Source organism: Neopsephotus bourkii, unplaced genomic scaffold (assembly GCF_033783945.1).
Source record: "Neopsephotus bourkii isolate Nb327-2 ecotype Australia unplaced genomic scaffold, CSIRO-AGI_Nbou_v1 NB_191, whole genome shotgun sequence".
Classification (NCBI taxonomy): Eukaryota; Metazoa; Chordata; class Aves; order Psittaciformes; family Psittacidae; genus Neopsephotus; species Neopsephotus bourkii.
In genome coordinates, this window is record NW_026900704.1 from 41,692 (window position 1) to 67,663 (window position 25,972).

A 25,972-nucleotide genomic window follows, 5' to 3' on the forward strand; every position below is an offset into this window, starting at 1 on the left:
CTTGGGAACCTGTTGCCATAACGACCCCGGGTCCCGCGATGGGATGGAGGGATGAGGATGAGGATGGGGATGATGCTCCGGAGCTTCGCATGGGGTCATCCCCGAGGGACCCCACTATCGTCCCCACTCTGTCCTAAGGTTGCCAATGCCATGTGCAGGGCCAGCTTTGCCTCTCTTTGCCATGCTTTGCCACACTGTGCTCCGTGGCACGGTGCCGCTCGGGTAAATACTTTGCTGGAGCAGCGGTTGCTGGCCCGCGGCCACCCGCAGCCCTTGGAGCACCGGGAGATCCGGGGGCCGGAGCCAGCTCCCGGCTCCCTCTTCCTCGTTCCTCCTTGGAAGCGGCTTCCTCAGCGCCACCGCCCCGGCCTTGTCCCCCGGCCAGGACACCCCGTGATGGGGCAGGAGCCACCGCGCCCTCCGGTAGCACCGCACCGGACCCCGGTGCTGAGCGGAGGCCGGGCTGGAGGCTGTGCCCCGGTGGGAGGGGGAGAAGGAGGTGGGGGGGGCCGGGACCTCCCCTTCCCAAGGGGAAACTTTGGGTTTGGTGGAATTTTCCACCAGGAAAACGGCGCCGAGCCGGGTACGGCGCGGGTGAGGGCAGAGTCCTCTGGCCCTGGCACACCCCGTGTGTGTGGGGCTGGTTGGAGGTGCAATGGCACGTTCGGGGTGTCCCCATGGATGTCCCCTGGTTGTATCCCCTGGGAGATCCCATCCCTGCCTGAGCCGTGTCCCTGGCCCCTGTGGAACAGAGCAGGCTAAGGGGGGATTTTCCTGCTGCCCATCCAAGCGGCCGTGCCCCTGCTCCCTGATTGCAGCTTGGTGGGGAAAGTGAAGCACAAGGAACGGGGACTCACATGGAAGCACCTATTCCCATCCCATTCCCAGCGGGAGACACCCCCTTGGCAGGGAAGGGGTTAAGGTCCCCCCACAGCTTGTCTGCACCCCCTGAGGGGCTCCCCAAGGGCTCATTACCTCGGCCTCAGCCCCCCTGCCCCGGGAGGAGGGGGGGGGGATGAATAATTCAGTGCTTGGTAGATGTGTCCTCCCTCCCTCTCCTTCCTCCTCCTCCTCCTCCTCCTCCTCACCGGCTCTGCTTTCCCCACCTCCCTCCACTCTCAGTCCTCGCCGTACCGGAGCCCCGGGTGTTACCGAACTCCCTGCTCGCTACCGGTGCCTGAGCCCCCCCTCAGCGGCAGCGGCGGTCACCATGGACCCCAAGGACCGCAAGAAGATCCAGTTCTCGGTGCCGGCCCCCCCCAGCCAGCTGGACCCCCGCGCCGTGGAGATGGTGAGGGCACACAGCGGGCTATGGGGGCACCCCCGGGGTCGCCCCGGTGACGAGGGACCCCCGCTGTGACCGGGACGGATGGGGGGGGGAAAGGGGGAGTCCCAAGGTACCGGGTCTTGAAAGAGGATGAGGGCAGAGTGGGACAGGAGGGATGGGACTGGGGGATCGGAGGGGACAGGAGGGAGGGAAGGGACAGGGAAAGGAGGACGAGGGGGATCGGACGGGACAGGGCAGGGATGGAGGGGATAGAGGGGACAGGAGGGAGGGAAGGGACCGGGAGAGCAGGACAAGGGGGATTAGAGGGGACAGAAAGGACGGAATGGGATTGGGAGAGCAGGGTAAGTGGGATCGGAGGGGATAGAGGGGACAGGACATGGAACGGGAGGGACAGAGGGGACAGGACTGGATGGGGGGGACAGGATGGGACAAGGGAGAGACGGGGACGGGACGGGAGAGCTCCGAGGTACCTGTGTGAGCTGCGGAACCACAGAGGGAGAGATGTGCAGGGGGACAGGGATGGGACAGAGGGGACAGAATAGGGACAAGGATGGGGGAGAGGGAAGGGATGGGACGGAGGGGACAGGACAGGGAGAGGGATGGGACCAAAGGGACAGGACAGAAACAGGGATGGGACCGAAGGTACTGGACAGGGGCAAGGAGAGGGATGGGACCAAAGGGACAGGACAGAAACAGGGATGGGACCGAAGGGACTGGACAGGGGCAAGGAGAGGAATGGGACCAAAGGGACAGGACAGAAACAGGGATGGGACCGAAGGTACTGGACAGGGGCAAGGAGAGGAATGGGACCGACGGGACAGGACACGCTGGGGGACTGCGCAGCCACTGTTGTACCCAGCCCACGGGGACGTCCCAGGCACACGCAGGAACCAGAGGTCCCTCACGGAGGGACCGGGCAGGGGCTGGAGGGGACATCGAGGGGACATCGAGGGGACATCGTGGGGACGCCGGGATGGGGCCACGGCCCCGCACGGTCCCTGCCCGCACCGCGCTCACACGCATGCACATACATAGACACGCATGACACACGTGCAGGCGTGTGCATGGGCCCTTGGCCCCGGGGTGCAGGGGACGGGGAGGCTCCGTGTCCCCAGGCGGTGACACCCCGCTGTGCCCCAGATCCGGCGGCGGAGGCCCACACCGGCCATGCTCTTCCAGCTCTCCGAGCACTCGTCCCCAGGTGAGCAGCGCAGCGGCCGGGAATGGGACACGGGACAGGGATGGACGTGGTGTCAGGGGCCATCTGGTGTCGCTGATAGGATGCGGTGGCAGGGATGGGATGGGGTGATAAGGATGGGGTGTGGTGTCATGCACGGTATGAGATATCCGGGATGGGACATGGTAGCGGGGAGGGAACGCGGTGGTGGGATGGGATGCTTGGGACATCAGGGATGGGACATGGTGGCAGGGAGGGGGTGTGGTGTCACATAAGGAATGGGGTGGCAGGGATGGGACATGGTGGCAGGAACGGGATGCAGTGTCACATAAGGAATGGGGTGGCAGGGATGGGATGCAGTGGCAGGGACAGGATGCGGTGTCACATAAGGAATGGGGTGGCAGGGGTGGGATGCAGTGGCAGGGACAGGATGTGGTGTCACATAAGGAATGGGGTGGCAGGGATGGGATGCGGTGTCACATAAGGAATGAGGTGGCAGGGATGGGATGGGGTGTCACATAAGGAATGGGGTGGCAGGGATGGGATGCGGTGTCACATAAGGAATGGGGTGGCAGGGGTGGGATGGGGTGTCACATAAGGAATGGGGTGGCAGGGATGGGATGCGGTGTCACATAAGGAATGGGGTGGCAGGGATGGGATGCGGTGTCACATAAGGAATGGGGTGGCAGGGATGGGATGCAGTGGCAGGGATGGGATGCAGTGTCACATAAGGAATGGGGTGGCAGGGATGGGATGGGGTGTCACATAAGGAATGGGGTGGCAGGGATGGGATGCGGTGTCACATAAGGAATGGGGTGGCAGGGATGGGATGCGGTGTCACATAAGGAATGGGGTGGCAGGGATGGGATGCAGTGGCAGGGATGGGATGCAGTGTCACATAAGGAATGGGGTGGCAGGGATGGGATGGGGTGTCACATAAGGAATGGGGTGGCAGGGATGGGATGCGGTGTCACATAAGGAATGGGGTGGCAGGGATGGGATGCGGTGTCACATAAGGAATGGGGTGGCAGGGATGGGATGCAGTGGCAGGGATGGGATGCAGTGTCACATAAGGAATGGGGTGGCAGGGATGGGATGGGGTGTCACATAAGGAATGGGGTGGCAGGGATGGGATGCGGTGTCACATAAGGAATGGGGTGGCAGGGATGGGATGCAGTGGCAGGTCCCTGGTGGGCAGGTAACCCTTGGAGCAGGGATCTGGGGGTGGCAGGGACCTGCCTGATGGCCGGATGCCATCAGCCCCTGTCCCATTCACTCTTCTCTCCCCATTGACGCCACCGACCCAGAGGACGAGTCCCTGCCCTACCAGGTGAGTGGCACCGGCCCCTTGGGGCAGCCCCGCTCCCCATCCCAGGGCACCGGGGGGTTATCAGGGCCCAGTCTGGCTCCGTGCTTATCGGATCCCTGCCCGGCACCGGCACCCGGCGCTGGCACTGCGGGGACGGGGACACGGAGCCCAGGCAGGCTCTGGGGTTTGGCTGCGGTCAAACAGCCCCGTGACCATCACAGGGACACCACAGAGTGGTGGGGTCTCCATCATGGGGCCCCTAGTGCAGATCCCATTGCAGGGTCCTCATTGACACTGGATCCCCATTGCAGGGTCCTCATTGACACTGGATCCCCATTGCAGGGTCCTCATTAACACTGGATCCCCATTGCAGGGTCCTCATTAACACTGGATCCCCATTGCAGGGTCCTTATCGCTGGGGAAGGGGTGTCAGTCTTGGGTCCCCATTGCAGGACCCCCATCCAGCATCTCCATCCCAGGGTCCCCATTGCAGGATCCCCATCCAGCATCTCTATCCCTGGGTCCCCATTGCAGGATCCCCATCGCAACATCTCCATCCCGGGGTCCCCACTGCAGGATCCCCATCTCAGCATCTCCATCCTGGGGTCCCCATTGCAGGATCCCCATCTCAGCATCTCCATCCTGGGGTCCCCATTGCAGGATCCCCATCTCAGCATCTCCATCCTGGGGTCCCCATTGCAGGATCCCCATCACAGCATCTCTATCCTGGGGCCTCCATGGTGCGACCCCCATTACAACACCCACTTCCCCATGGGGTGCCTGGCTCCCCTGGGTCCACGGTGACCCCTGCCATGGGATGGGGACACAGGGGGACCCCATTCCTGATGCCATTCCCTCCCACAGCGTGAGAGCTGCCTGCTGAAACCAAAGAGGACCAACCCGTGTGCCTACACCCCGCCCTCGCTCAAAGGTAGTGCATGAGCCATCTGAATGGGGAAACTGAGGCACGGGGCTGTGCGGGGTGCGCTGGGGGCACCCGGGGCTCCATGGGGAGGCACCAGTGCTCCCAGTGCCAACACTGGTGCCTCCCCAGCGGTGCAGCGCATCGTCCAGTCCCACCTGGAGGGTGGCCTGGCCGGGGGGGACAGCTCCGATGGGGAGGCCGATGATGGGGAGCATGAGCTGGCCCGTGCCTGCGATCCCGACAGTGCCCTGGAGCCCGGTGAGCGGGATGGGGATGTGGGGAGCTGGGGGACATGGGGACAGGGGGGCTGAAGCCTTGGGATGTGGGGATGGGGATGTCAGATGCTGGGGGACATGGGGATGGGGATGTTGGATACTGGGAGACATGGGGATGGGGATGTTGGATACTGGGAGACATGGGGATGGGGATGTTGGATACTGGGAGACATGGGGATGGGGATGTTGGGTGCTGGGGGACATGGGAATGGGGATGTTGGATACTGGGGAACATGGGGACGGGGATGTTGGATACTGGGGGACATGGGAATGAGGATATTGGGTACTGGGAGACATGGGGATGGGGATGTTGGATACTGGGAGACATGGGGATGGGGATGTTGGATACTGGGAGACATGGGGATGGGGATGTTGGATACTGGGGGACATGGGGATGGGGATGTTGGATACTGGGGGACATGGGAATGAGGATATTGGATACTGGGAGACATGGGGATGGGGATGTTGGATACTGGGGGACATGGGGATGGGGATGTTGGATACTGGGAGACATGGGGATGGGGATGTTGGGTACTGGGAGACATGGGGATGGGGATGTTGGATACTGGGGGACAGGGGGACGGGGATGTTGGATACTGGGGGACATGGGAATGAGGATTTTGGATCCTGGGGGACATGGGGATGGGGATGTTGGATACTGGGGGACACTGGGACTGGGATGGTGGATATCTGGGGATATGGGGACGGGGATGTTGGATGCTGGGGGACACTGGGACGGGGATGTTGGATACTGGGGGACAATGGGACAGGGATGTTGGATACTGGGGGACACTGGGACAGGGATGTTGGATACTGGGGGACACTGGGACAGGGATGTTGGATACTGGGGGACACTGGGACAGGGATGTTGGATGCTGGGGGACAATGGGACAGGGATGTTGGATACTGGGGGACACTGGGACAGGGATGTTGGATACTGGGGGACACTGGGACAGGGATGTTGGATGCTGGGGGATATGGGGACGGGGATGTTGGATGCTGGGGGACACTGGGACAGGGATGTTGGATACTGGGGGACACTGGGACAGGGATGTTGGATACTGGGGGACACTGGGACAGGGATGTTGGATACTGGGGGACACTGGGACAGGGATGTTGGATACTGGGGGACACTGGGACAGGGATGTTGGATACTGGGGGACACTGGGACAGGGATGTTGGATGCTGGGGACATGGGGCCGGGGCAGCCGGATCCCAGCGCTGCAGAGCCGGGTGCCACCATCCCCTGTAGCCCTTGGGGCTCGGGTGGGTGCGCGGTTGGGGATGGGGGGGGTGCCGCGGCGTGGCCGTGCCCCGCGGGGCTGCGGCGGTGCCGTTCGCGCTTCCCCCTGCCCTCGGCTCATCCGCACCCGCCCGAGCAGCGCCCGGGAGCCAGGCCCGAGCGGAGCGGAGCTACTTCAGCGGCCCCAGGGCTCACAAGCGGAAAGGTAACGGGATGGGGCCGGGGTGGGGCCGGGGTGGGGCCGGGATGGGGCCGGGGGGAGGCCCCTGCAGCCCGCTCACCCCGGAGCCGGGTCCCGCAGGCGGGCAGAAGGTGTCGTTCGCCGGCGGCATCGATGAGCGCGGCCAGGACCTGAAGTCGCTGACGGTGTCCGAGATCCCGGAGGATCCCGAGGGACTGGAGGAGGAGGAAGAGGAGGACGGCGGCACCGGGGGTATGTGGGGTGTCAGCCCCTCCTGGCCCTGGTGTCTCCATCTGGTGCTGGTGGTGCCTGACCCTCTGCCTGTTCATCCCTCCTTCCATCCCTTCATCCATCCTCCATCCATCCATCCATCGATGCCTCCCTCCCTCTCTCTCTCTCTCTCCATCCATCCCTCCATCCCTACCTCCCTCTGTCCATCCCTCTGTCCATCCCAACCTCCATCCATGCCATCCCATCCATCCCTCTGTCCATCCCTCTATCCATCCCTCCATCTGTCCCTCCCTCCATCCATCCATCCATCCATCCATCCATCCCTCCATCTCTCCCTCCCTCCCTCCCTCCATCCATCCCTCCATCATCCATCCATCCATCCCTCCATCCATCCCTCTATCTATCCATCCCTCCATCCGTCCCTCCATCCATCCATCCATCCATTATCCCTCCCTCCATCCCCAGAGCGGCGACACGTCGGCTTCGCCGAGGTTCCATCTCGCCCCATCGGCACCGAGCGCCATTCGCCCACCTACCCCCTGGGTACCAGTTAACCGGCACCGGGACCCGGCACCCCCCCGGCTGCAGCAGCTTCGCCGGTGCCCCCCCTCGCCCCATTGCCCCCCATCGCCCCACTGCTGCCCTGCCTGCGCTTCGTGTGCTGCCCCACACATGGCCACGGCCACCACGCTTTGCAATGGGGGGTCCCACGCGAGGGGCCGGGACCCCCCCGGGGGGGCTGGTGGGGACCCACCCCTGCCCCACATCGAGCTGAGCCCCCTGCCCGCAATAAACGGCTGTACAGAGAGGATGGAGCCTGGTCTGGGGGGGGGGGGGGCTGCGGCCATGGGGAGGGGTGTCTGACCCCCAGGTTTTGGGTGGTCCGGGCATCTGTGGGGTGAGAGCAGGGAGCTGTGGGGCAGGGCTGTGGGGCAGACACAGGTGCCCCATGGACACCCTCCCTCTCTCACAGGAGTGGTCCCTCCCAGCCCCACCGATCCCCCGCCTCGGGTGGGGAATGGTTCCTTCCAGCCCCACTGATTTCCCCCCCCCATCCTGTGAGAAATGGTCCCTCCCATCCCATTGACCCCCTCTGGAAGGGAATGGTCCCTCCCAGCCCCACTGATTCCCCCCCCTCTCGGAAGGGAATGGTCCCTTCCAGCCCCACTGATCCCCCCCTTGGAAGGGAATGGTCTCTCCCAGCCCCACTGATTCCCCCCCCCCCTTGGAAGAGAATGGTCTCTCCCAGCCCCACTTATTCCCCCCCCTTGGAAGGGAATGGTCCCTCCCAGCCCCACTGATCCCCCCCCCTTGGAAGGGAATGGTCCCTCCCAGCCCCATTGCCCCCCCCCCACGTGTATGCAATGGTTTCTCCCTCGGCCCATTTGGGTCCGCCTGCACTCAGCCCCCCCCCGGGCCGGCCATGGTTTGCGCCGGCGCAGCCTCGCTCTGGCGCTTCCCTTCTGGGGTCAGAGGTCGCAGCGGCGGCGCCGGAAGTTGCGTATTCCGGGGTCAGCTTCCGGCGGGGCCGGCACCGGGCGGCGGCAGGTACCGGGAATGGGGCCTACACCGGGGATGGGGCCTGCACCGGGAATGGGGCCTGCATCGGCGAGTACCGGGGGGCGCCGGGACCGGGTGTTGGGGCCTTGGAGCCGTCCGTTGGTGCTGGAGCGCGGCCGTTCCCGGGAGGGGGGGGGGGGTGTTGCAGCGGCAGCTCCGAGCGGGGACAGCGAGGGGGGGTCACGGCCATGCCGGTGCTCCGCTGCCGCGTTGTGCTGTGCTCGCGGCCCCGTCGGCGCTGCTCCGGGTGTGGGCAGAGCACCTGAGCCTTGTCCCCACTGACACGGGGCTGGTGGCCATTGGCACAGGGCTGGTGGCCCTTGACACGGGGCTGGTGGCCATTGGCACAGAACTGGTGGCCACTGGCACGGGGCTGGTGGCCCTTGGCACGGGGCTGGTGGCCCTTGACACGGGGCTGGTGGCCATTGGCACGGGCTGGTGGCCATTGACATGGATCTGGTGGCCATTGATATGGGGCTGTTGGCCCTTGACACGGGGTTGGTGGCTGTTGATAGGGGTCTTGTGGCCGCTTGCACAGAACTGGTGGCCACTGACATGGGGCTGGTGGCCACTGGCAAGGGGCTGGTGGCCATTGACACAGGGCTGGTGGCCATTGGCACGGGGCTGGTGGCCATTGACACAAGGCTGGTGGCTGTTTATAGGGGTCCTGTGGCCGCTGGCACAGAACTGGTGGCCATTGGCACGGGGCTGGTCCCTGTGCTGGTCTCCAGCACTAACAAGGGGCACGGGGGGGGGGGGGTGTTTTGAGGGGCTGCAGCACCTCTGCCTGCAGCAGAGGCAGCCCCAGGCCGTGGGGCACAGAGGGGACCCCTGTTCCTTGGGGCTGCGGTGAGCGGTTGCTGCTGGCACCATGCAGGGGCTGCGCTGCCCACAGGGCAGTGCCAGTGGGATCCCGGCATCCCTGCCTGCACCTTGTGCCAATGGAGCCTCCGTTCCCATTGGATCCGCAGCCCCTGTGGCTCTGCATCGCTGTCACCTCGTGTCCCAGTGCAGGCATGGGCTGGGAGGTGCTTTAGGCTGGGGGGGGAAGCTTGCAGCTCCCTGCCCTTCCTGCATGATCCCAGAGCTGGAAAAGCACCCTGTGAGCTCCCAGCCGTGAGGGATGGGGCCTGAGCAGTGCGGGCTCAGCACCCTCACAGGGAAGAGCTTCTGCCTAAGAGCTCAGCTCAGTCTCCCCTCGGGCAGGTTCAAGCCATTCCCCTTGCCCTGTCCCTACATCCCTTGTCCCAAGCCCCTCTCCAGGTTTCCTGCAGCCCCTTTAGGCACTGGAGCTGCTCTAAGGTCCCCCCTTCAGGAGCCTTCTCTCAAGGAATCCAGACCAACCCCTGTGTGGAACCCTGTCGACCCCTTGCTTTTGATCCTGTCTTGGTGCTGTTCCACGCTCTTTGTGGCTTGGGGCTATTCTAGGGTGAGGTTTTGTGTCCAGTCTTCACCCTTTGTTTTTCCAGAGCCTGTGTAAAGCTCAATGTGTGTGACCGGTGCCTCTGCAGGGTCTCACCCGGCTCTGTGTGCAGCGCTGGTGCAGGGGCTGCGGGCTGGCAGCCGAGGTGACAGGAGCATTAGCTGTTGGAGCTGTCATGTGAGCTCAGAAGACACATTAATAGGAAGTGGGGGCGCGGGAGGAAAGGAGAAGCCGTGTCACAAGATGGAAAAGCTTCTCCCTGGAAGAGGTGGCATTAACATGCAAACGGGTGCTAATGGCAGCCTTGTGATTTGAATGTGAAAGGGCTGATGCACGGAGGAGGTGTTGGCACTGGGGCTTTGCAGGGGCTGCTCTGGCCTTTCCCCTGGGCACAGGGTGAGCCTCAGCACCAGGGGCTGTGCTATGGGGACCGTGCTGGTGGTTGGTGCGGCCTCAGGGTCTCGCTGTCTCTCACAGTGCTTCCCACTGGGGTTCGCTGCTGATGCTGGCATCACCTCTCCCCTCCTGCTTCTCCCTTGATGCAGGGACTCTGCTTCCCCCTTCTCACCACCAAAAAGAACCCAAATCTCCCCTCAAGAGTGCCCATTTCCCTCCACCAGCAAAGCCCCTGCTGTGGGTGCTGTGCTCCTGACACCCTGGTGTCCCTCGGGCAGCCTCTGGCACTCACTCAGGGCTGGTGTCGGCTGTGGGAGCTGCTCCAAGGCCCTCGCAGGCTGCGGAGGATGCTGAATGCATAATCCAGCACCAGGGCGCTCAATAATTTATCTGTCACCCAGAAAAAGGCACATTTCTGCACACTCCCATCCCTGTGCTCCTGCTGCTCGCAGCTTCCTCCTGCCTGAAGACGCAGCCCCACTCGAGGGGCTTCATCTGGGCTTCAAATGGGTCTGCTCTGCCCCACAGGGTGGTGAAGGTGAAGCCCTTGTTGCTGGCTAAATGTCAGTGAGTTATTGCTGGTTAAACATCACTGGTGTTTAATGGTTTGGGCTGGCTGAGCTGGGTTCTGCCATATCATGGAATGGTTTGGGATGAAGGGACCTTAAAGCTCCTCCAGCTCCAGCCCCTGCCACAGGCAGGGACCCCTTCCACTGGAGCAGCTTGCTCCAAGCCCCTGTGTCCAACCTGGCCTTGAGCACTGCCAGGGATGGGGCAGCCACAGCTTCTCTGGGCACCCTGTGCCAGCGCCTCAGCACCCTCACAGGGAAGAGCTTCTGCCTAAGAGCTCAGCTCAGTCTCCCCTGGGGCAGGTTCAAGCCATTCCCTTGTGCTCCACTGTATCCCTGGCACTGCAGAGCTGGAGCAGGGGGGGAGCAGTGGGGCTGGAGGGGCTCACAGGGTGATGTGAAAGCGCTGTGAGGGTTGGGGGGGAGCTGCCTAAGTGCAAAGCGGTGTCGGAGGCGGTGCAGGAGGAGCAGCCCTGCCTGGGCTGATGCATTATTCAGCTCTCACAGATGTCTCCTAACTTTCCCCACTTGGAGCCGGGGCCCCTGGCTCGGAGCAGCGGGTGCTGTGGCTGATGAGAAGTGACAAGTCCTGCAGCTCCTTCCGAAGGGCCTCCGACACAGAGCATCGCAGGGACCTGACAGGAGCACAGCTTTGTTCCCTTCCAGCCCCAAACCTGCCCCAAACCCGAGCTCTCGCTGTTGCTCAGGTGTCCAACGCTCCATCAGCTTCACCTACCCCATGGATTGCCCCTTCCCACAAGTCTCAGGGTGGGTTTTTCCCCCCCTTAGCCATGGCATGCCTGCAGCCTCCTCCTCGTTCCCAGTGTGATCTGCAGTTGACAAACCCCATTTGGATCCTGGAGGATGCAGAGCTGCTGTGGCAGAAGCCGCTGCAGGGCAGGAGCTGGGGTTTGTGTGCTCGTTGCTGTGCTTTTGCCATGGGTGGCTCCAGGGACTGGCAGACCCTTGGAATAACCTGGTTTGGCTTCCCCCTTTTCCTTGGGTGTCTGCAGCGTGGGCTCTTGTTGCATGGTCCATTAACACCGTGGCCTCCTCGTGCCCTGCTCACCGAGAGGAAGGGTTCCCATACAAAACCCTTGGCATGGAAACAGCCTTGAGGCTGCAGCGGGGCCAGGACCAGCCCCTGGCCCCTTCCTGCTGCTCTGCTTGGCTGAGCCGGGTGTGAAACCCAGCACCCTGCTCCCAAAGGGAGCCGGGCCCTCTCTTGGCTGTGCAGGATGGGCTCTGGCTGATGGATAACCAGCTCCTGAGGCTTTGCACTTTGCCTTGTGCCCCTGGGAGCTCTGTGGCCCTGCAGAGGAGGCTGCAGCAGCACAGGGAAGGGAAGCTCGCCTTGCTTTCGGGATCCTGGGAATCTGCTCCTTTCTTGGAGCTGTAGAAACACCCCGAGGCCTTTTTCCTGCTGCCACAGCAGCATCTCCACAGGCTTTGCCATCTGCTGCTCTGGCTGCTGCGTGTGCTGGGTGCCTGCTCCAGGTCCCAGGGACACTTCCTGGTGGCTCCATGGACCCCTGGCGCCTCTGAGCCTTTCCCATCCAATTCCCCCTCCCCTGCAGTGAGCAGGAGGGATGGGGACGGTCTCTGCACCAATGAGGGGTGCCAGGGTGAGATGGGGCAGCCCTGGATGTCTTTGCTTCAGAATGGGAGGCTCTTTGGCAGCCCAGCAGCCAGCGTTAGCCTTTTCCCTGTATAAACCAGGCAGGACCTGATTTGGAGAGTGGAATATTTGCCCTTAGAGGGGGAGAGGAGGAATATGCAGAGAGCTGAGGGTGCCTTGCGTGTCTCCCCACAGGTGATGCACTGACTTGGCCGATGCTGCCCTGACTGATGTAGGACCCAAGTGGCTTGGGCCGAGGATGAGCAAGCCCGCAGAGCTGCAGCACAACCTGGAACGAAGCCTCCCGGCCATTGCCTCCATCAGCACCTCGTTTTCCCAGAGCCAGGGCTTCTCCCCATACTGCTACTTCTCTCTGGAGAAGAGGAAAGCCATCTCGGATGTGAGGAGGACCTTCTGCCTCTTCGTCACCTTCGACCTGCTCTTTGTTTCTCTGTTGTGGATAATCGAGTTGAATGTAAGTCAGGGGAAGCAAATCCAAAGAGCCTTTGTCCTATTTAAGTTGTGCTTTTGCAATGCAGCTCCCTCGGTGCTAATTGCTCTGGTTCAGAAGGCTGGGGCCAAGTCTTTGTTTGCTCTTCCCAGCGCTCTGCTGATTGGAGCTGGCTGAGGAGCCGCTGCACTCAGTGTACACCAAAGTCCAGCTCATTTCCTGCACCCGGGCTCTGTTGTGGCTGTCCAGGGGTGTTAACACCGTGTTCTGTGTCCGAGCAAAACAAGATCTGGGGCCCCTGGAAGCGCCAGGTTGAGCTCTTGGCCCCGTTTCCCTCCTGCTCCCCTTGCCTTAAGTGAAGCTGCTCGCTGTGCTTGCCAGGCAGCTGCCAGCTCCGCTGCAGCGTCTTGTTCTGCAAGCATCAGGGGAGGTGCAGACCCTCCTCACACCCACCCAGCTGTTGAGCACAGACAAAAGAGGCTTTGAGCTTTGTAATCTCAGCTTCTGAGAGCTGGAGATGCTGCTCTGCTGCACGGGGGACTAGGGAAGGGGAACGCGAGGGCTTTGGTCCGGCGCGCCTGTGCAGGTGGCTGTGTTTGCTCAGCGAGTTACCTGTTGCAAGGAGCAGGGAAATCCAGTTTCTTTCCCTCATTCCCATCAGGCTGAAGCAATTCCTTGGCCTTTGTTTTGTTTTGATTTCTCCTGAACCGGCCCTGGCTGGTTGCAGCCCTTTCAGGTACGACGTGTCCTTCCTCCCATGGAACAGCCCCAGAGCAGAGCAGATGAACAGATAGACCCCAGTGCTTCTGCGTGCGGCCCTGCCTGCGTCTGGCTTTTATTTATCAGCACTGGATCCTGCCTTCACTTAACAGCTCTTATCTCTGCCCTCCTTATCTCCTGGGTGTCTGCACTTAACAGATTGTCTGGGCCAGCAGCTCCCTCCCCTCTGCAGCACTGAGAGCCTCAAGAGACCCCTGCCTAGGAAAAAGCATCTCCCAGCCAGCATTCCAGCGATGCCAACGGTGTCCTGGCTTGGACCCCGGCCTCCTGCTCTTGTCCCTGTTCTCCGGGCTCTCTGCAGAGGTGCTGTCTCTCCAGCCCCCGGGGGATAATGTGCCAGCACGGTCACCAGGGTGACTGTGAGCATAGGGCTTGCAGGTAGCCATTAATGAGTGACTAACTGCTGATATTTAGGCCCTGAGCCGAGATGCTGCATATTTAAAGCTATTAGGACAGCTTATTTGCCTCCTTATGAAGAGCAACGACTTCATATCATGACTAATGCTTTTTTTATCAAACTGTTTTCCTTCACTGCAAGATAAGCCGAGCAAATTGGCTCTTGTTAAATGTCTGTTGCCTGCAAACTGTAACTCGCTGCTCTCGGGGACAGGAGATGCTTCAGTTCTTCTCCAGTTCAAACTGAAAACACCTCCCAGAACTCCTAATGCCAAGCCTTCCCTGTGTCTCCTGGTGAAGTGGTGTGGGGCAAAGCACGAGCCCTGCAGCCCCAGCTCGGGTAAAGCATCAGTGCAGAGCTGCTTGCCCTGGATATCAAACACCAACCCTGACCTAGAGGGCCCGTTTCCCGATGGCTGCCTCTTCTGTCCTTGGCCTGTCAGAGCAGAGGGTGCCAGGACACCCGGCTGCCAAGGACTGGCCTGAGATCCACCAACTTGTTTCTCACAGCTCATCAGACAGCTGCCAGCCTCTACTGGCTTCCAGGCCAGCTGGGCTGCGTTCAAACCAATAGCCTAAAGGTGAAGCATTTGTTCCAGTTACCTGAGCCATCCGCTTCCTCACAACCAGCCTCACAAACAGGCTCCCCAGAGCAGGATTTATGGTGTCAAAAGGAGCAGCAGGGCTGGCGGGCCCCGGATTGTCTGGGGGTGAGGCAAGGCAGCTCTTCTGTGAGCTTTTTCCATGCTCCCATACGATACCTCAGGAAGCATTTTGGCTTTCCTCATCGTCTGTCTGTGTCTGTGCGTGCCCCTCGTCCCCCTCTCCTCCCTTTCCCCCTTTGCCAGTACATTTGAACCTGCTGCTTGGCTTCCTCCATCAGCTTTCCTGGAGGGCAGCTCAGCACTGCTGGAAGCCAGCTGGCCTGGGAAACAAGAGAGGGGACCCCTCAGTGCTCTGCACAGCAAGGGATGATCCCAGCTTAAATCCCACCGGCCTTGCTGAGCAACCCCTGAGAAGAGCGCTCGCAGGGGAGGTGTTTGCATTACCCAGCTGTGGGATGCTGTGTTCAGCACGGAGGTGCTGGAGGAGCAGTTTCCTGTGACTTCCCCTCCAGTACAACTGAGGGCTGTCCCCTAGAGCCACCCATGGAAGTGATGGGCACAAGTGGGAGGTGCTCAACCAAGGCCTTTAGGCTGAGAGAGTTGGGAGCTGGTGCCTGAGCCAAAGGAGCAGCTACGAGGAGGCCATGGAGAAGCGTTTAACGTTGCTCTGGCTGCTCGCCTCGTGCTCCTCGGTGTGAAACCGAGGGTGAAATGGGCTCTTGTATCCTCCCGTGGTGCTGCCCTGGCAGATGAGGCAGCATTTGTATGCCTGGTGCATAACCTGACCTGGCGGCAACCTCCGGTCACCGCTTGGCCGGGTTCTTTCTACCATTAGTTTCTTATCAGTGCACTCAATGGCTTTGTGGTTTCCTGTCTCCCCTTCAGACCAAGGATGGCATTCAGAAGAACTTGGAGAATGAAATCATCAAGTACAGCTTTAAAACCTCTTTCTTTGATATATTTGTGAGTATCTCAGACCGCTGCAGGTGAGGAAACAGCTTTGGGCAGACTGGGGGGGATCTGGGAGGAGGGGGGCCCCTTGGCTCAGCCCATCCTGCTGCAGCCTTGGCTTGCTCTGTGTAGGAGCCTGGCTCCTGTCTGGGTCCTCCCAAGCAGCTGGCAGAGGGACAGGGGCAGTGATCAGTGTCCATGGCTTCTTGTTTTCAAGGTCTTGGCTTTCTTTCGCTTCTTTGTGTTGCTGCTGGCCTACGCCATCATCCGGCTGCGCCACTGGTGGGTCATAGCGGTAAGGAGGCAGCTTTTGCTTTCCTCTTTGGAGCTTTCTCCCTCCATGTGGAGCCTGCAGGGATCTGATGCGTGCACGCTTGTTTTTCAGGTCACTACGTTGGTATCCAGTGCCTTCTTGATCGTGAAGGTCATCCTCTCCAAGGTTGGTCTCCTTGGGCTCCCAGGGAATTGCTGCTGCCGCTGGTTTTCCTGTTGCTGGGAACTCCCTTTGCTTTCTCCTTTCTTCCACACAGCTTCTGGCCAAAGGGGCTTTTGGCTACTTGCTCCCCATCGTCTCGTTTGTCATCGCTTGGCTGGAGACTTGGTTCCTGGATTTTAAAGTCCTAACTCAGGAAGCAGAAGAGGAACGATGTGAGTGGTTTGCTCCTCTCTGGTAGGACTTGGCAGATGAGGCTCCCAGGCCTGGGGTTGCTGCTGCTTTAGCAGCACCTTGGCAACTATGACACTGATGGAGAAGTGATCTCCAGGCTGGCTGTGACAGCAAGTGCCTGACTCCGTTCCGTTATGGTATAGAAGTTCCCTTCAGGGGAAGAAAATACCAGCTTATAAAAAGCATCTTTTAATTGAGAGGAGCAAAGTGTGCCAGATTCCCCAGTGTCTGGATGCAGAAGCCAGATGGGTTGGAAACAGAGCTCACCTCTGCCTTGGAGAAGGGGTTTTGAAGCAGGGAGACAAGTGCCAGGCGGGCTTTGGGGCTCTGTGTCTGCCTTTGGAGACCTTTCAGGGAGGGTTGCTTCACTCATAGCCATGTGTCAGGGGCACGACGTGACTTATGGCCTGTGAAGGCTCACAGCCTCTGGGCACTGAGGGTACAAATCACAGTGCTGGGCACCTGTAACTTGCAGGGGTCCTTCTAGGGAGCAAGTGGCACTGGACTGGCACAGCTGCCCATTCCTAGCATGGCAAAAGGAGGCTGTCACTCTCCCAGGCTTCACTATGACAGGGGCCTGGGAAACAGCATCTAAAGCAAGGAGTATTTGTCAAGTGGGGCTCAATCAGAAACTCACTGACTGGAAAACACCAGAGGATGTTTGGGTCTTGCGAGGAGGCTTTAAGATGAAAAATGATCAAGTGTTTAATGCCTCTATTGGATTAGGCTCAGGTTCCAAATTGCTTCCAGGGGAAGCTCTTATTTAATTAGATGCTTAATCGCCTTTGGATTTGACAGGCAGAAGAGCCCATTGATCTCCATGCAGATAAAATGTCTCAAACAAAAGATGAGGCAATAGGAGCTGAAAAGCTGGTGGGCTGGCTGGTGTTGGTGCAGAAAGACCAGCTGGATCTGGAGGAAAGTGCCTGGGAGGGTGCTTGAGGGGAGGGGTTGGATGTGCCTGGGAGGTCCAGCACCCCTCGGTGTCGAAGCACTGGATGCTGTGTGTGTAAAACCTTGTGCTTTGCTTCGCAGGGTACCTGGCAGCCCAGGCTGCAGCCTCTCGTGGGCCCCTGCTCTACCCTGGAGCCCTTTCCGAGGGGCAGTTCTACTCCCCACCCGAGTCCTTTGCAGGTAGGATGTGCTCTTCCTCCTCCTCTGCCTCGCTGTGCCCATCACAGTGTTCCTCCTGAGCCTCCTCCCTGGGCCCTGTCCCGTTATCCCAGGCCTCCAAGGCCTGACTCTGCAGAACAGGCCCCCTGTCCTTGCCCTGCACGCCGGCAGGGCATGGGGGGGCACAACCATGCTGTCCCTGGGTCATTGCAGAGCAGAGTCACGCTCAGCCCCTAGGCCTGGCTTTGACTCTATGGGAAACTGGAGCCTTTTGTGGTCTTGGGATTAAGTGCTCTTAGCAGTGGTTAAAGGGCTTGCAAAAGGCTGCCCTTGGGATGAAGGCACGGGGGGAGTTGCCACCAGCAGGTGATGATCAGAGCAGTGCCCCTGTTCAGCAGCAGGGCCATCCCCACTGGGAGCCCTTCCCATGGGATAGGGTGTGGGATCGGGCACTGTCCCCCAGGACAAGCTCAGAGGGAGGTTGTACAAGGGGGGGGCTTCATCAGCTGCGTGTTCATTGTGTGCTTCCCCCCTCCCCAGGGTCCGACAATGAATCGGATGAGGAAGGTGCAGGGAGGAAGGTGCTGACAGCTCAGGTAGGCAGAGGCAGCGTGGCCTGAGGTGGCATTCCCTGTCCCCCTGCCTTCCCTGTCCCCCTGCATTCCCTGTCCTCCTCCATTCCCTGTCCCCCTCCATTCCCTGTCCCCCTCCCTTCCCTGTCTCCCCTCCATTCCCTGCCCCCTTCCCTTCCCTGTCCCCCTCCATTCCCTGTCCCTTGGCTTTAGGCCTCTCCAAGGCTATGGGAGTCTCTGACACCCCTATGGCCCCATCAGGGTGCTGTATCTCCAGAGCACCCCAGGCTGGTCCCTCTGTGCCCTGAGACCAGTGGCATCGTGGCCACCACAAGAGGGGGTTCCCTGGGCCACCCAACATTCACCCACATCCCCAGGGCTGCGTGCTCTTCCCTGCAGCATCCCATAGGGATGTGATTCTGGCTCCGTCTAAATCCCCCTCTCCCTTTCCCTGGTCACCTACCAAGAAGGGCATCGCCTCGGCCATCCCTGCTGATCCATGGCTCACAGGGCAGTCCTTCACCTCCTCAAAGCCTGGCTGGGCACAAACTGCTTCCTGCTCCTTTCCAAGTGCTTCAGCCCGGGTTCTGGCACCTCCACGGGAGGAAGCTCTGCTCATCTCCCAGCCCTTTCCCTGTTGGAAGCGTTCACATGCAGGCGGGAGCCCCGCTGGTAGACGCAGCTGGCGTGTGGATGCCAGCCAGGGCAGGGAGCGTGACTTCGAGCTCCAAAATGAGGCCTCTGTCACCCAAATTAAGAGATTTCTGCTTGGTGGTGATGGGAGAGATCCCCTTTCCCTCTGCCAGCCTTGCATAGCCTGCATGCGAGCCCAGCTAACAACGTGCTCTCCTCTCTCCTAGGAGAAAGAGTACATCCGGCAAGGCAAGGATGCCATGGAGGTTGTGGACCAAATCCTCGCCCAGGAGGAGAACTGGAAGTTCGAGAAGAACAATGCAAGTGTGGCCCTGCCCCGTGTGCTGCTGGCAGGGAGCACGCATGGCTTGGTGCAAACGGGAGGACAAATGAGGCTTTAGAAACCTCCTCGCGACATGAAAGATTAACAAGCGTTACAATTACCTGATTGAATTAGGAACCTCTTCCAGTTCAGTTCAATGTAAAACCCCCTCTTATTTAATTAGACGTTTAATTGCCTTCCCGTTTGACAGGAGAGAGCCCATCCCTCCTCCCTGGAGCTGGCAGGCGGGCAAGGGCTCACCTTTGGTTGAGGTTGGGATGCGGAGCTGTGGTGGCACAAGGGCTCTGGGCATGCTGGGAACACCACAGCAAACAGCTCTGACTCACATGGGAGCAGGAGGATGTGGGGCACAGACCCTCTCCTCCTACCTCCAAAGCTGTTTGTGTTCCCCTTTCCTTAGGACAGGGACCTTGAGGGTGCTGGAGTGTAAATGGGGGACACATCTCTGCCTTAGGTCTTCTCCCCGTGGCACCTCTTGCTTTGGGCAGCACTCGGAGCAAAGCAGGCCCTGCCCTGCCCTGTTTCCTCACCATTCCTTGAGCTACAGGGCAGTTTTGGGGGGTACTTAGAGCTCTTTTATCTCCAAAGGCTGGAGAGAAAAGGGCAGTGCCTCTGCCTCCTAAACCTGCCCTTGCTTTCAGCTTGTGGAGTGAGAGTCCTGCAAACTGCTGTCTCATCTGGTGTTCAGAATTCCCCTGTCAAGTGATCCATTGTCTGATGCCAAACTAGCTGGGCAGATTGTTTTCTTTATCCAAAGGGGGATGGATTTAAATAGACTCATCAGAGTTTAACACAGGGCTAATGATGAAAGGTTATCATCTGTCCATCCCTAACCCCCCCAGGGAGGCTCCTCTCAGATGTAGGTACCAGCAGCAGCAGCAGCGTTGGCAAACTCCCCCCTTTCCCTTCACCCTGGTGTTGGTAGCTTGCTACAAAGAGAGTTTGACCTTGGTGAGGAGTTTGCAGGCTGGCATGGGGCGGATTCTTTTTCTGTCTCATCCCTGCTGCCTCTCTGGATGTTGTTTTGTTGATGGAAATCTGTGCGTGTGCCTCTGAAACGGGCTCAGCGCAGTTCCCTCCTGGGGTTGCTATGGGGAGCCAGGGCACGTGTGAGGGCTGGAGAGGGTCCTGCAGGGACGCGTGGGGTGGTTTCTACACAAGTGCTTGCTTTTTGCTAACATAAAGGAAACTGAAACTCCCTTCTTTCCTGCCCAGGACTTTGGTGACGTTGTTTACACTTTTGAAATACCTTTCCATGGCAAGACCTTTATTTTAAAGGTAAGAACCTTCCTGGATCACTTCCTTAAGGCCGTGCGGTGCAGGAGGCCCTGGCAGGATGGGGCAGGCTGCAAAGCACACTCTCTTTGCTTGAGACAGATGAAGTGCACTGCACGCTCTAGGGAATCTCTCCAGGAAAGCCCCTTGGCTGGCAGACAAACTCCCCAGCAAACAGGCTGGGCCCCAAGCTCTCCCATCGGTAGAAGTGGGAGCAGGTGACTGCAAGAGTCGCTTTCCAACCCCAGCATCTAGGACTTAATCTGACCAAGGAGGCTAATTGGAACTAATTGCCAGCAAGACCAGGGCTGAGCGTGCGTCTGCTGCCTCCTGGCATGGAGGAGAGCTGCTCGGAAGTGCCGTGCTCTGTGCCCTCTTGCTGGAGTGCCTTGGCTGGGACCCACGCTTTAATGAAGCATCGGTGCTGCGGTAGCTTTTCTTTGTTCCAGTGCATATGCTGCCTGGCTGGCAGGAGCTGCCAATGGAGCAGCTCGCAGAGGAAAAGCTGGATGGGGCCCACTTTACTGCATTAACCGTTTACCTCCAAAGATCCCCCGGCCCCACAGGGACATGGAGAGGTCGGGGTCTGTGCTGGAGCTCAGAAGAGCTCCTTAGCCACTTCCCCGAGCAATTGTGCTGCTGCTGAAGAGGGGTGAGGGTGGGAGAGGAGCCAGCCCCAGGGTCTGTGTGTGTGTGGCCGTGTTGCAGACACACTTCCCTCTTCCAGCTCCACGTGTGCCCTCCATGGCCCCTGTTGACAGCGTGCTCTGGAGCCAGGCCGGCCTCTCCTCTTCCCTCCTGTATTACCCCAGTTCTTTGGGACCTGTCCTCTGTTCCTTAGTGGCTGGCTGACCGCTCTGCCTCTGTCCCCAGGCTTTCCTGCAGTGCTCTGCTGAAACCGTTTACCAGGAGGTGATTCTCCAGCCTGAGAAGATGATCCTGTGGAACAGAACAGTGGCAGCTTGCCAGGTGAGCGTGCTGGACAAAGATGGCTTAATCACAGCAGCTCCTTGGAGCACAGAGCTGGGAGCTTCCCCAGTCCAAGGCAGGCTGTGGCCAGGCCCTTCGTGGTGCTTGAGCTGGAGCCGAGGCACCGAGGCGTTAAATCCTCGCCGCTCATCCGTCCGAGCCCAATGCAGTGTGGCAGCCAGCTGCCCGCCGGTGCCCAGCCAAGAGCCCATGAGGTGGGCAGGGAGATGGGCCAGCTCCCAAACCAGGCCTTGCCTCTGCTTGCTGGGCTCTGGGCTGGTGGGGGTCCGGAGGCCACCCCAAAGAGAGGGATGAGGCACACGCTGCCAAGGAGCTCACACTGCTTGCCTTTACTACTGGGGTAGGGGAGGCTCCGTGTCTCTGTTGGCCTATGCAGACCTTCTCTTATCTCCTTTCTTTCACCCTCCCCAGATCCTGCAGCGTGTGGAGGACAACACCATCATCTCCTACGACGTGGCGGCTGGCGCTGCAGGCGGTGTTGTCTCCCCGAGGTCGGTTTATTCCACTCCTTGCATTGCACTGAGCCCCTGACCACCCTCCTGAAGCACAGACACAAGCGTGGCACTGGGAGCACCCAGCCCTGCTGCTCTGTGCTACCCAGCAGCTCCCACTGTCAATGAGGCACTGGGTGATGCTCCCAAAGGCAAAGGGAGCCCTCAAGGTTCCTGCAGACACTCAGTATGTGCCTGGTGTCAGCACTGCTCCAGGCTCTGTCCAGGTGTTGCCATGCCCTTGCCAAAGCCTTTCCTAGGAGCCTGGAGAGCGGGATCCACTCCTCCCAATTCCCCCAAACAGTGTTTGAAGCCTTCCTTTCTTTGCTCAGGGATTTCGTGAACGTGCGGCGGATCGAGAGGAGAAGAGACAGGTACCTGTCCTCAGGGATGGCGACCACGCACAGCCTCAAGCCTCCGCTCTCCAAGTATGTCAGGTAAGAGGCAAGGCTCTGTTCTCCCTCTAGCTGCTGCCTGACACTTCGCTGGAGCCACTGAAACGAAACCCCTGCTGTCTCCCTGGCAGCATGTGCAGGAAGCCAGGTCTATTTGTGGAGCTCAACCTTGCTTCCCTTTGTTAAGAGAACCTCTCCTCACGCTGCTCGGGCGTTCCCCAGCTCAGGGGAGTGGAGGTGTTGACCACAAACCCCATCCCCATCCCGGTCTGCATCCTGTTTATGTAACAGTGAATTCCCACCCAGGGACAGCTGCCGTTCCTGAGGGGCAGGAAACAGCTGACAGTGGCTGCTGGAGCCTCTCAGATGCCTTTTGCTTCTCGTAAGCCAGGCCCTGACTGACTTTAAAGGCTGGGGACACTCACACATGGTCCCAGGGGTGAACCAAGCTGCGTCAGGACGGGCTGGCTCCCGAAGCAGGGCAGGTCTTGGGCCTCTCCCCTTCCAAAGAGCCAGCTTTGCCTGGCTGGGGATGGATCTCAGTGGGCTTAGCCTCGTCAGACAAGGGCTCCTTGTTATGCTGCTCCGGTGCTTGGGGCCCAGCTGTGCCACAGACTTGGGTTTTTCCTCCTAATCTGGTTAAAGCAATTGGCATTTTAACTGGGAGCTGCCTCAGGTCTGTTGCAGAGCTGAGGACTTCAGGGCCTAGAAAGATCCCCGTTACAAACGTATGCAGCAGAAAATAGCGTGGTGCTGAACTGGGAAGGGAAGGCTGGATCTGGGCTCTTGTCTGGGAGATGGATCAGATCGTGCAAAGAGGACTCAGGGGGGATGTCATGACAAGGCTCCCTGCACTGAGCCTCTCCCTGCCCATGCAGGGTGTCCTGGGACCTCTTCCTTGCACCCCCTTCCATAGGGTTATGGGAACCCTTCCATAGGGTTCCATAGGGAACCGTGGGAGGAGGAAGAGCTGGGGCTGAGCTGGCACAGGCTGGAGGCAGAGGCTGCTTCTGAGCTGCCAAGGCACCTGTGGGAACCCTGCCCCTCGTGTGCTGCAGCCAAAGCAGATCCCTTCCCTGCATCTGCTCTCACCCTGCTGGGCACTGGGGGGGAGCTGCTGCACCCCAGGGCATCCCAGAGCAGCTCTGACCTCATGCACTCGCTTCCCCGCAGGGGTGAGAACGGCCCCGGAGGCTTCATCGTGCTCAAGTGTCCCAGCAACCCCAGGGTCTGCACCTTCATCTGGATTCTCAACACGGACCTGAAGGTAAAAGCTGTTCCCTGCTGATGCCCCCGCGCTGCGCCCGCATCCTGGCCCCAGCAGAGCCCCCAGCATCCCCGCTGCACGCTCCCAACCTGCGCCGTGCTCCTGCAAAGCGGCTCCTTATCAAAGGCTGCTCTGAGGTGGAGGTGAAACATCCCTCAAAATCACCCTTTTTCCCTCCCCTATGTGAGGGGGGAAGCTTTTCCCTTGGGATTCCACATCTCTGTGTGCAGGACTGGGCTCTTGCAGCCCCCAGGAACCCCCACAACTCAGTGTGGGGCTGAGTCTGCACTCAGTGCAAGGCTCTTTGACCGCTTGAGAGGAGCTATTGGTGGAGCTGCGGGTCCCAGTTCCTTACTGGTGGCCCAGACAAAAGGGAGCCGGGGTCGAGCTGCCCCCTTTCCCCCCCTCCCTCTCCTTCTCCGGAGGTTGACGTGGTAACGGCGCTGCAGCAGCAGAGCACAAAGGCTCCATTCATCAGCGCTCTGCTGCAGGAGCTGCGCGGCCCCCTCCCCTCCCACAGCTCCTGCCTGCCTTGGGGAACGCTTTGGGAAGGACAGGGAATGCCAGAGCAGAGAACAGAGCAGGGCCTCCTGCCCCTTTGTGCTGGGGATGCCTTTCCCTTCCCAGCCCTTGGCTCCGCTGCCAGGGGGGTGCTGAACCCATTCGGTTGTGGGAAGCCGGAGCTGGGAAAGGGAAGATGTTCCTTGTGCTTCCCAGCCTGGAGAGCCCTCACCCGCGGCCTCTGCTGCTGGCAGGGATACCAGAGCAGCCAGGCTATTAATAACCCCCTGGCTGCTGCTTCCAGCACCTTCCTGCAGGGCTCTGCTGGTGCCCGGGCCTCTCTCCTTGTTATTTCCTTTGGCCATGGAGGGGTATTTATAGCCCATGGCTCATCCCTTCCTCACCCAACGGGGAGGATTACACAGCCCTGGGGGCCTTTTGGAACGTGCTGGAGCTTTGCCCCCAGAGCCTGTTTGCTGCCATGGCCCTTGGACCAGCAGTCTCATCACTGCAATGGGCACCCTGCTCCATAGGGAATAGCCTCATGCAATGAGGAACGCCACACTGCAAGGGGATGGTGCCTTCTGTGCCTACCTGAGCACCCCGTGTGCTCGCTCCCAGCCCTCCCTCGGCTGCCTTCCCCCGCAGCGGCACCGGCACCGGCACGGAGGAGATGTACTTTTAATGCCTCTCACACAATAGAGCCGGGGCCGAGGCGGTTGGGTTGAGTCGTGCAGGGCTTTTTTAGGGGAATCAAAAGCAGTTCCTCCCCCGGAGCCCGCTCCCTGCAAGCGGCAGCTCCCCGCTGCGGCAGCATCCCCCTTATCCCTGCATCCCTGCTATCCCAGCATCCCCGTTATCGCAGCACCCCCGTTATCCCAGTATCCCCGTTATCCCAGCATCCCCGTTATCCCAGCATCCCTGTTATCCCTGCATCCCCGTTATCCCCTCATCCCCGTTATCCCCGCATCCCCGTTATCCCCGCATCCCCGTTATCCCCGCATCCCCGTTATCCCCGCATCCCCGTTATCCCAGCATCCCTGTTATCCCCTCATCTCCGCTACCCCAGCATCCCCCTTACCCCAGCATCCCCATTATCCCTGCATCCCCATTATCGCAGCACCCCCCTTATCCCCGCATCCCCATTATCCCTGCATCCCCGCTTACCCCAGCATCCCCATTATCCCAGTGTCTTTGTTATCCCAGCATCCCCCTTATCCCAGCATCCCCATTATCCCTGCATCCCCGCTTACCCCAGCATCCCCATTATCCCAGTGTCTTTGTTATCCCAGCATCCCCCTTATCCCAGCATCCCCATTATCCCCGCATCCCTGCTACCCCAGCATCCCCATTATCCCAGTGTCTTTGTTATCCCAGCATACCCCTTATCCCAGCATCCCCATTATCCCTGCATCCCCGCTACCCCAGCATCCCCATTATCCCAGTGTCTTTGTTATCCCAGCATACCCCTTATCCCAGCATCCCCATTATCCCTGCATCCCCGCTACCCCAGCATCCCCATTATCCCAGTGTCTTTGTTATCCCAGCATACCCCTTATCCCAGCATCCCCATTATCCCTGCATCCCCGCTACCCCAGCATCCCCATTATCCCAGTGTCTTTGTTATCCCAGCATACCCCTTATCCCAGCATCCCCATTATCCCTGCATCCCCGCTACCCCAGCATCCCTGTTATCCCAGTGTCTTTGTTATCCCCACACCCCCGTTATCCCCGCTCACGCCTCCATCCCCTCCCCACAGGGCCGCCTGCCCCGCTCCCTGGTCCACCAGAGCCTGGCTGCCACCATGTTCGAGTTCGCCTTCCACCTCCGGCAGCGCATCGGCGAGCTCTGCGCCAGCGCCCGGCCCTGAGCCCCACGGACATTCCCTTGGGAACGGGACCCCAGGAGGATGCTGCAGCGCTCGGCTCCTTCCACTGCTGCCCCTGCTGCCTGCGTGCCAAACCATGGGGCTCAGCCCCACGCAGGGTGACCCCAGGCTCCCATGGGGAGGATGAGTGAGGCTGAGGACTCAGCTCCATCCCGTCACATTGGGGGGCAGCCCCAGCTCTGCCCCACTGCAGCACCCAGGGGGGGTCTGGGTTGGTCCCTGGTGCTTTGCTGCCTCTTGGGGGGGGGAGGCAGAGCCTTAAGCAGAGGCTTTGCTCCCTTGGGGGTGCTGCTGTGTGGGTGCCTGCGGCTGCTCCCTACCTGTGAGCACCAGGGCCGGGTGCTGAGCTATAACGAGAAGCAGTGGAGCCGCCTGCACATGGGGCCCACACTGCAGGGAGGGGGCCGGCCCCCCCCCCCCATCATCCTGGGGGTCTGGTGTCCCCCATTGTCCCTGCA

General features: G+C 60.3%; 2 protein-coding genes across 5 annotated transcripts; both read left to right on the plus strand.

The window, feature by feature from the left end:
• Nucleotides 1-892: 892 nt before the first annotated feature.
• Nucleotides 893-7,438, plus strand: PPP1R1B (protein phosphatase 1 regulatory inhibitor subunit 1B). Of its 3 annotated transcripts, none has more exons than XM_061375386.1 (8): nucleotides 898-1,291; nucleotides 2,345-2,489; nucleotides 3,773-3,795; nucleotides 4,639-4,705; nucleotides 4,829-4,957; nucleotides 6,357-6,422; nucleotides 6,519-6,650; nucleotides 7,095-7,438. In XM_061375386.1, the coding sequence occupies exons 2-8, from the start codon at nucleotides 2,456-2,458 to the stop codon at nucleotides 7,181-7,183; spliced, it is 540 nt and encodes a 179-aa protein (XP_061231370.1). In that variant the 5' UTR covers nucleotides 898-1,291; nucleotides 2,345-2,455; the 3' UTR covers nucleotides 7,184-7,438. The 3 variants fall into 3 exon arrangements, with proteins under 3 accessions (XP_061231359.1, XP_061231370.1, XP_061231351.1); XM_061375367.1 differs by having other exon boundaries at nucleotides 902-1,291; nucleotides 2,429-2,489; XM_061375375.1 differs by lacking the exon at nucleotides 6,357-6,422 and having other exon boundaries at nucleotides 893-1,291; nucleotides 2,429-2,489.
• A 608-nt stretch (nucleotides 7,439-8,046) lies between these two features.
• Nucleotides 8,047-25,545, plus strand: STARD3 (StAR related lipid transfer domain containing 3). 2 transcript variants are annotated; one of them, XM_061375348.1, is made up of 15 exons: nucleotides 8,047-8,177; nucleotides 12,391-12,670; nucleotides 15,313-15,390; nucleotides 15,596-15,673; nucleotides 15,764-15,817; nucleotides 15,909-16,026; nucleotides 17,081-17,179; nucleotides 17,699-17,754; nucleotides 18,591-18,683; nucleotides 19,922-19,984; nucleotides 20,855-20,950; nucleotides 21,383-21,462; nucleotides 21,795-21,899; nucleotides 23,031-23,124; nucleotides 25,386-25,545. In XM_061375348.1, the coding sequence occupies exons 2-15, from the start codon at nucleotides 12,455-12,457 to the stop codon at nucleotides 25,494-25,496; spliced, it is 1,341 nt and encodes a 446-aa protein (XP_061231332.1). In that variant the 5' UTR covers nucleotides 8,047-8,177; nucleotides 12,391-12,454; the 3' UTR covers nucleotides 25,497-25,545. The 2 variants fall into 2 exon arrangements, with proteins under 2 accessions (XP_061231332.1, XP_061231340.1); XM_061375356.1 differs by lacking the exon at nucleotides 15,596-15,673.
• The last annotated feature ends 427 nt before the right edge of the window (nucleotides 25,546-25,972 follow it).

Excerpts from the sequence above, each read along its gene's own strand:
- STARD3 (XM_061375348.1), top strand. The coding sequence starts at position 12,455 with ATGAGCAAGCCCGCAGAGCTGCAGCACAACCTGGAACGAAGCCTCCCG. Across the intron at positions 15,391-15,595 it reads CCTCTTTCTTTGATATATTT|GTCTTGGCTTTCTTTCGCTT; the intron begins GTGAGTATCTCA and ends CTTGTTTTCAAG. Across the intron at positions 16,027-17,080 it reads GGAAGCAGAAGAGGAACGAT|GGTACCTGGCAGCCCAGGCT; the intron begins GTGAGTGGTTTG and ends TTTGCTTCGCAG.
- PPP1R1B (XM_061375367.1), top strand. The coding sequence starts at position 1,016 with ATGAATAATTCAGTGCTTGGTAGATGTGTCCTCCCTCCCTCTCCTTCC. Across the intron at positions 3,796-4,638 it reads ACGAGTCCCTGCCCTACCAG|CGTGAGAGCTGCCTGCTGAA; the intron begins GTGAGTGGCACC and ends TCCCTCCCACAG. Across the intron at positions 6,651-7,094 it reads GGAGGACGGCGGCACCGGGG|AGCGGCGACACGTCGGCTTC; the intron begins GTATGTGGGGTG and ends CTCCATCCCCAG.